This window comes from Hordeum vulgare, chromosome 6H, assembly GCF_904849725.1.
Source record: "Hordeum vulgare subsp. vulgare chromosome 6H, MorexV3_pseudomolecules_assembly, whole genome shotgun sequence".
Lineage (NCBI taxonomy): Eukaryota > Viridiplantae > Streptophyta > Magnoliopsida > Poales > Poaceae > Hordeum > Hordeum vulgare.
Window position 1 is genome coordinate 245,547,223 of NC_058523.1, and position 8,197 is coordinate 245,555,419.

The window sequence follows — 8,197 nt, forward strand, 5'->3', positions numbered from 1 at the left end:
GTCCTCAAGCTCCACCATTGCAGCTGTTTTTCTCCAGCACCCATGTAGAGTTTGGGAGGTAATCTAGGAGCGAATGCATATTGTGGTCTACATCGACGACATTTGGAAGATGATGGATTGTATGTTGCGTTTGTGGTTCGTGGATGACATGTATGGTTTTCTCCCCGATGTTTTAGTCACGCGGGGGTGCCAAGTCTGGAGTACAATGGCGTGTTAGGGGTGTTTCCCCGGTCCGATTCATTCAATTGTAATGGTTTCATCTTTGGTGAGCCACCTTAGAGGTCTACAAAGCTGCATATCAGCGATGGAGTCGCTTCGAACTCACGTGAGGAGGCGATCCATCTCTTTTTTCTTTTGGTGGGTGATGTGGTGGTACTAGAGGCATGTGACAAACGTTGATGTGAAGCTCATAAGATTCTTCGGTCTTGATTGTAATTTTCTTTCTTGACTGGTATTCCTTGGTGCAAAGTCTAGCATTTTGTTGTGTTTTTAGATTTGTCACGTTGATGTTTATGTGTCTTATTATATAAATAAGACATGTATTACCATGCGAAAGAAAAACAAATGTGCCTATGGGATGGCGCATGTAACCGAGTTAGCTTGGCCCATATACCCTTTTAGTTATGTAAACTCCGAAAGTGGTACGACCAACGAGATTCGAACTCACAACCGCAACGTTGGATGGCAAGCGCACTAAGGTATACCCTCTCATTCGAACTCACAACCGCAACGTTGGTACGACCCAAGTTATACGGTTGTGAATACTTGCTTTTTATTTCCTTTTATTTCTTTCTCCACTTCATAGGTTTATTCCGCAAGTTTTTGTTTGGTTTTCTTTTACTTTTTCTTCCTTTTGGTCCTTTTTCTTTTTCCTTAAATACTTTGATTCTTTCATAATTTGTGAACTTTTTTTCAAAATCGATGAACCTTTTATCCAAAACCCATAAACTTTTATTCAAATTGATGAACACTTTTGACAAAAATCCATTAAATTTTATTTAGTTTCGTGAACGTTTCTCAAATTCGATGGACTTTTTTGTAATTTGATGATTTTTTCCAATTTTATGATTTTTCAGATTTGTTGTACTTTTTTATAAAATTGATTGAATTTCTTCAAAATCCACGCACTTTCTTTGGAATAGGTGAACTTTTGTTTCTAAATAATTCTTTTTTTGGTTGAGGAACAACTTTTTTTAATTTGATTAACTTTTTTAACGTTGAGAACATTTTTTCAAAATCATTGAAACTTTTCAAGTTCAATGATTTTTTCCCCAAATTCAATGAATTTTTCTTAAACTTGATGAACTTTTTAGCATCGATGATTTTTTTTGAAGTACGTGAACTTTTCTTTAAAATCAGTGAAATTTTGTGAATTCCCTTTTTTTGCGATTTCTTTTTGCCAAAATGCAATCTAGCGAACCAGGAAAATAAATATGCGAAATTTAAATGGGCCGGCCCACCAGCGTCGCTGCGTGGGCGCCAGAAGTAGCAAGGTACCGTGGGAGGCCGGTTCTGGTCCGTTTAGCCCAGGACGGGCGTGCCAGGCTCCCAGCCCATCTCGCCAGGTTTGGTTGTGAGTTTGTGACCTTCGTCTTCGACTCTTCGTCCTGACCAAACCCTGAATCAGAACATCCTCACCGCATACCACTCTTCCCTTTCCCCGTAATATCAAAGAACCCCCAAATCAGACCCCTCCAACGACTCCCCATACTCCCCATCTCATCCGTTCCCTTGAAGAGAGCTGCAGCGGCGTCATGGGTGGCGGTGGCGCAGCCGCGGATGGCGACGGGTGGGCAGATCAGGACCAGGGCAACGGCGGGAGCCGCGGCGGTGGTGAGGCGAAGCGGTCGGAGATCTATACCTACGAGGCCGGGTGGCACATCTACGGTATGAACTGGAGCGTGCGGCGCGACAAGAAGTACCGGCTCGCCATCGCAAGTCTTCTCGAGCAGCTCGTTAATCGCGTCGAGGTGGTCCAGCTCGACGAGTCCACAGGTGACATCGCCCCCGTGCTCTCCTTCGACCACCCTTTCCCTCCCACCAAGACCATGTTCGTCCCGGACCCCCAAGGCCTCCGCCCCGATCTGCTTGCCACCTCTGCAGACCTCCTTCGTATATGGCGCATCACGGACGACGACGCCGCTGCCCCGGGCGCTGCCGACTCCAACAATGGCTCCGTCCGCTGCAACGGCGTGGGCGGCCCCGCTGGTCAGCAGCCGGGCGTCAAGCTGTGCTGCGAGCTCAACGGCAACCGCAACAGCGACTTCTGCGGCCCGCTCACCTCCTTTGACTGGAACGACGCCGACCCACGCCGCATCGGAACATCATCCATCGATACCACATGCACCATCTGGGACGTTGAACGTGAGGTAGTCGACACCCAGCTCATAGCCCATGACAAGGAGGTCTATGACATAGCCTGGGGTGGAGCTGGTGTCTTTGCATCCGTTTCTGCAGACGGCTCGGTCCGCGTGTTTGATCTTCGGGACAAGGAGCATTCCACAATCATTTATGAGAGTAGTTCTGGTGGCGGCTCCAATTCTGCTGTTACGGACGGGGGGTCTGTGTCGCCGACACCATTGGTTAGGCTGGGGTGGAACAAGCAGGACCCAAGGTATATGGCAACAATCATCATGGATAGCCCCAAGGTGGTTGTGCTTGATATTCGCTACCCAACATTGCCTGTCGTTGAACTCCACCGCCATCATGCTCCTGTCAATGCAATCGCATGGGCACCTCACTCTTCTTGCCACATTTGCACAGCTGGGGATGACTCGCAAGCACTGATATGGGACCTGTCTTCCATGGGCACGGGTAACAATAGCGGTGGCAATGGAAATGGCAATGCTGCTGCAGCTGCAGCTGCAGCAGCAGAGGGTGGTCTTGACCCTATATTGGCTTACACTGCAGGGGCGGAGGTGGAGCAGCTGCAGTGGTCAGCTACCCAGCCTGACTGGGTTGCCATTGTATTCGCTAATAAACTGCAGATTCTCAGGGTCTGATTTCTTCATTCTAGCTATACCAATGGTGGGGTAGAAAGAGGAAAGAAGCCCATCATGGATGATGAGAATTCAGGCAATGGGAGGATGGTAATTTTGCTTTTGCTTCAGTGATGTATGTTGCACACAGCTGATATGTGTGCTGAGTTGCTGATAGAAATGATGGTTCACTAGTTAGAAGCTGGAATTGATAATGAACTGAGTTGTTAAGACTAATTAGTGCTGTAGGATTAGTGTTGGTGATACTGAACTAAATCGCTGTTATTTAAATTGCCCGACTCTAGTACTGCTGTTAACTTGCTTATTGCTGCAATTGTCACAAACTTCTGTGTGTGCTTATGTTGTTTCAGTCCCTTGATATCTTTTATGTTGTGTCATTTTTGTATTTAGGGCTGGTATTAACAAACTTGTTTTAATTGTTCATTTAGCTGAACTTTGCCATTTTGTTCAGTTTGCATCCCATTACTCATTGTTTAGTTAGTAGGTACTCGTAAGAATATTAGGTGGTTGTTTATCCTTTCATTTTGGGTTGCTATTTCTATTTGCTGGTGTAGGTGACTTTGCATGTGGTTGATAAGAAATGGCTTCTGTTGATTTGACGCAGCAGAGAAATGGAAAAGCCATTGTTTTCCAAGGAAGGCAAAATATAGTACTCTGCAAGTTTTCACTTTGGCTTCATTTCAGTTTACCTCTAGTATTTGAGCTCTCATAAGTTTTCTTTAGTTGTTTCTTTGTGTGATGACAATTATACGTTTCGGCTAGACAAGAAATGAGTGCATCCCCAGAATCTGTAACTATACTACATTAGAGGACATGTAGTATGTGAGCTCGAGCTCACATACACCCTTTGCTACAGTACATATGATTTTTTTTAACTGATTTTTTGGCGATAGACATTGATGTGTTATTCACATGTGTGCAAATTTTCATGATGAAATGACATTCATGAAGATCTAGGCAAAACAAATAAAATTGATGCTTGAGAAAGACTGTTTCCGGAAGCATTTTGGAACAGCGTTTTTTTCAATTGCCGAGACATCGATGGATGTTATTTCATGGCAAAAATTTGCATGCATGTGAAACACACTTCAATGTTCGTTACCAACAAAAATCTGATTCTTTTTCTTTTTTGAATTAGTTTAGTTCTTTCAGGTTTTACTGCCCACAAGAACATGGTAAACGGAAATACAAAGATATCAACACAGTCGGAATCGCCAGGCTCGATAATGACAATGGTTTAGGATCTGAGGAAGCTTTAGTTTGGATAATGGAATATTTTATGTGCTTGTTGTGTCTGGTTGTGTCTTGTTTAGATACTGCTCTCTCCGTTTCAAAATAAATGTCTTAAGCTCACTATAAATTTATACTAGAGCTAATACAAAGTTGAGATAATTATTTTAAGACAGAGGTAGTATCTCCAAATCAACTTATCCAACAATTAACACAGATCACTAAATTGTTGCGATTGTATCGACTGATCCGGGCGTTTGAAATACATCACCTTGGCCCCAACCCCGGGGGGAACCACCTACCCAAAACCCAGCTGGTGCTTATAAAATGGATAGAAATGAATATATCTAGAACTAAAATACATCTAGATACATTTATTCCTTGAAGAAGTATTACCGGACGGTGGGAGTACATTTCAACAATCCCCTACCCCTTTGTCCCAAACCCTGCAATTTCCGTCCAGTGATCGTCGGCTGCCTGTTTTTCCTCTCTTTGATTGATCCGATGGGGCCATCATGAGGTTCATTGTTGCGTCGAACCTGGTACTCGCTGCGGTGGTGGCTGACGAGGCGACTATGCTGGAGGCGGCGCTGGGGCAGCAGCCTTGGCCAACAAGCCCTTCCCATCACAGATTTGAAATATCTAGACTATTTTCTGCAACCCTTAATCCCAAAGATCCCAGAAGGTTGAAAGCCGCAATACTACAGTTAATCGAGTCGGCTACTTCCTTTGGCCGAGGCGATCACCTAGACCTCTTTCCTCATCTAAGAAAAGCCGCCGTGGTGCTTGATCCCATCATTAAAGATTGTTACCTGAACAAGGTGCTCATGGACAGCGATAGTAGTGTGAATCTCCTGACTAAGAAACAATGAAAAAAAAGAGAATCCCGCCACAGGCCGACACAGACTAGGTTGGTGACCTCGTTCTAGTTGGGATCTAAGGTGCATTGCATGCAATGTAAAATTTTCTATACGCAGAGTAACCAGGAACACGGATTGTTACTGCTACATGCAGTGTCGTGCAAAGGAAGTAAAGTTGGGGCAGCGCGTCTAGAGTCGTCCTTCTCGTCCGATCTTCCTTGAACAACCGGTCGTAGAAACCCTCGTACATGTTCATCAAAGGGAAACAACCTCATCCGATCTTCCTTGAACAACCGGTCGTAGAAACCCTCGTACATGTTCATCAAAGGGAAACAACGGGTCATAGAAACCCTCGTACAGGTTCATCAAAGGGACACAAGTATACCGCCTCTAACGATATCCGTGTGTGCATGAGGAACATCATGCAGCGGACCGTTAGGTCCAATCACACAGTCAACGACGAGTGGAGGTGGCTACTTGCAACGCATGCAAAGCCCTAATGACAGCGTCGAAGTGATAAACTAAATGTGTATGCCGCACTTTCACTATATATAGGAATCTGTGGCGGGCTCAACACTTGGGTCTCGCACGGATCCTAAAGCTCACACGTTCCTTCCCTTTAGTGTGCGATCCCTTAGGCTCTCTTTCACTTGGTCGCGAGTCAATCATATTCGGCTCGACTAGTCGGTGGAGGCCTCTAGCAAAACGTTCCGACTACAAGTGTTCAATGAAGTTGGTTAGGCGAACCTGCACTTCACACTTGTGTTTCCTTTGCCACACGATATATGTTGTCGTGCTAAAGGCGACATGGTCATCCTTGCATCACGACCTCTTTCTCATTCCAGTGAATCCAATCAACACTTCGATCATTTTATAATCCTTATCGCATGGCCATGCTTATCCAGGTCGGATCACCTAAGGGGCCGAGTATATCTCTTCTGATCGGAGGGGCGGAGGGGCAAATCTCATCTTGCTCGACCATGTCTTGCAACACGGGTCTGGATAAGTCCGAAACCTACCTTTTTAACTACGTAGTCACACAGTAGCGTTTGGTTGGCCCAAAGCAGTTATGTCACCATTCCGATTATATGCGACAACTCAGATCTTAGGAAATAGAACATATGATGTATTAGAGACTCATAGATGACCTATTGTTGCGACTCATAGTTGGGTCTGTCTAATGATACGTCTCCAACGTTTTTATAATTTTTGATTGTTTCAGGCTGATATATTGTCATTCTAGAATACTTTTGAGGTATTTATTTACTATTTTAATTACTTTTAAGCACTAACCTATTGACCCAGTGTCTAATGCTAGTTATTGTTTTCTACATGTTTTTCACTTTGCAGGTTTTCCATACCAAACGAGGTCTAATTGTCCTAAATGTTGTTGATGATTTTTCTCGATCAAAAGAAGACCAACGAGCATCGGAAGAAGGCTGAAGGCCTCACGAGGGGCCCACAAGCCAACATGGCATGGATCTGAGGGTGCACACCCTCATGGCTTGTGCCTCCCTCGTGGCCCTCTCGTCTCCATTCTTTGGCTTATAAATTCTCATCTACCCTAAGAAATATCAGAGGGAGTTCCAAAATACCTTTTACGTCGCCGTAAGTCTTTGTTCCGATGATAGGCCATCTGGAGCTTTGTTTCGGCACCCTGTCGGAGGGGGATCGTTCTCAAAGGGCTTCTTCATCAATCTTGCCGCACTTACGATGATGTGTAAGTAGTTCACCACAGACCTATGGGTCCATGGCCAGTAATTAGATGACAATCTCTCTCTCTCTTTGATCTTCAATACGATGATCATCGCATCTTTCTTTGACCCATATGATGTAATGCTTTTATGTGGTGCGTTTGTTGGGATTCGATGAATTATGGGTTTATGTTCGGACTATTCATGATAAATATTCGAGTCACCTCTAAATACTTTTATGATTCTTATGTGCATGATTATGATAGCTTCGTAATTCTCTCCGATCTATTGAAATAGTTTGGCCAACTAGATCAATATTTCTTCGGTGAGAGAGGTGTGTTGTGGTAGGTTCAACCTGGCGAATTTCTATATCCCTGTGACAGAAGTGGACAAGATGTGTCTTTGTGTTGCTGCTACTAAGGACAAAAACTATGGAGTTTATTTATATTGTTTGTCTTTACTTTGTCTACATCATGTCATCGTGCTTCGTGCATTACATTGTTTTACTTAATATTCTAGATGCATGTTGGATAGCGGTCGATGAGTGGAGTAATAGTAATAGGTGCAGGAAGGAGTTGACCTGTTTGTTTATAGGCGTGATGTCTATATATACATGATTATTGCCGTGAAGATCGCATAACTATGTGCTTTTCTGTTAATTGCCCAACAATAATTTGTTTCACTCACCTATGTTATCTTTTCATGAGAGATGCCATTAGGGAAATCTATGCCCCCAGGTCAATTCACAACATATTGATAAAACCTTTATTATCTTGCTGTTATTTACTTGTTTTTATTTTATCTTGCTATCTACAATTATCTACACACCTCACTTTCTTGCAAATAACAAGACAAGAGGATTGGCAACCCTCTTGCCCGCGTTGGGTGCAAGTTGTTTGTTCTTTTGTGTGCAACCGCTGAAGAGGGTTGTGGTTGATATTCCTATTGGTTCGATAGACCTTGGTTTCATAACTGAGGGAAATACTTACCCACTTTATGCCGCGATAACCTGTTCCTCTTCATGGAAAACCGAGTAGAGATCACGAATATAAGGAAGGATTTTTGGCGCCGTGGCCGGGGAATATCATCGCCAACTACCAAGTAACTCCACACAAAATTTTGTTCACTTGTTTCTCTTTTTATTTCTAGTATATTTAGTTTGTCTCTTCAAAAAAATAAAAATACAAAAAAATTTATCTTTGCTTGCTTAGCTTGTCACTAAATTCCATCTTTGCTTTCTAGTTTGCTTGTCTTGCTTGTTACTTTGCTTGCTCGGTCATCATGTCTCAAGATAGATTCCATACTATCTCTTACTATGAAAGGATGTCCGAAATAGAAGGTTCCATGAAGACCTTCACGACTTTGCAATATGAGCACAATAAATTCTTTGCTTCTGAGATAAAGGAATATTCAA

General features: G+C 43.5%; 1 protein-coding gene across 1 annotated transcript; it reads left to right on the plus strand.

Moving 5' to 3' along the window:
- The first annotated feature begins 1,601 nt into the window (after positions 1-1,601).
- LOC123401825 (WD repeat-containing protein LWD1-like) lies at positions 1,602-3,303 on the plus strand. The gene has a single exon (XM_045095679.1). It carries the CDS (start codon positions 1,755-1,757, stop codon positions 3,000-3,002), a length of 1,248 nt encoding a protein of 415 aa, XP_044951614.1. The 5' UTR covers positions 1,602-1,754; the 3' UTR covers positions 3,003-3,303.
- Positions 3,304-8,197: the final 4,894 nt, after the last annotated feature.

Excerpts from the sequence above, each read along its gene's own strand:
- LOC123401825 (XM_045095679.1), top strand. The coding sequence starts at position 1,755 with ATGGGTGGCGGTGGCGCAGCCGCGGATGGCGACGGGTGGGCAGATCAG.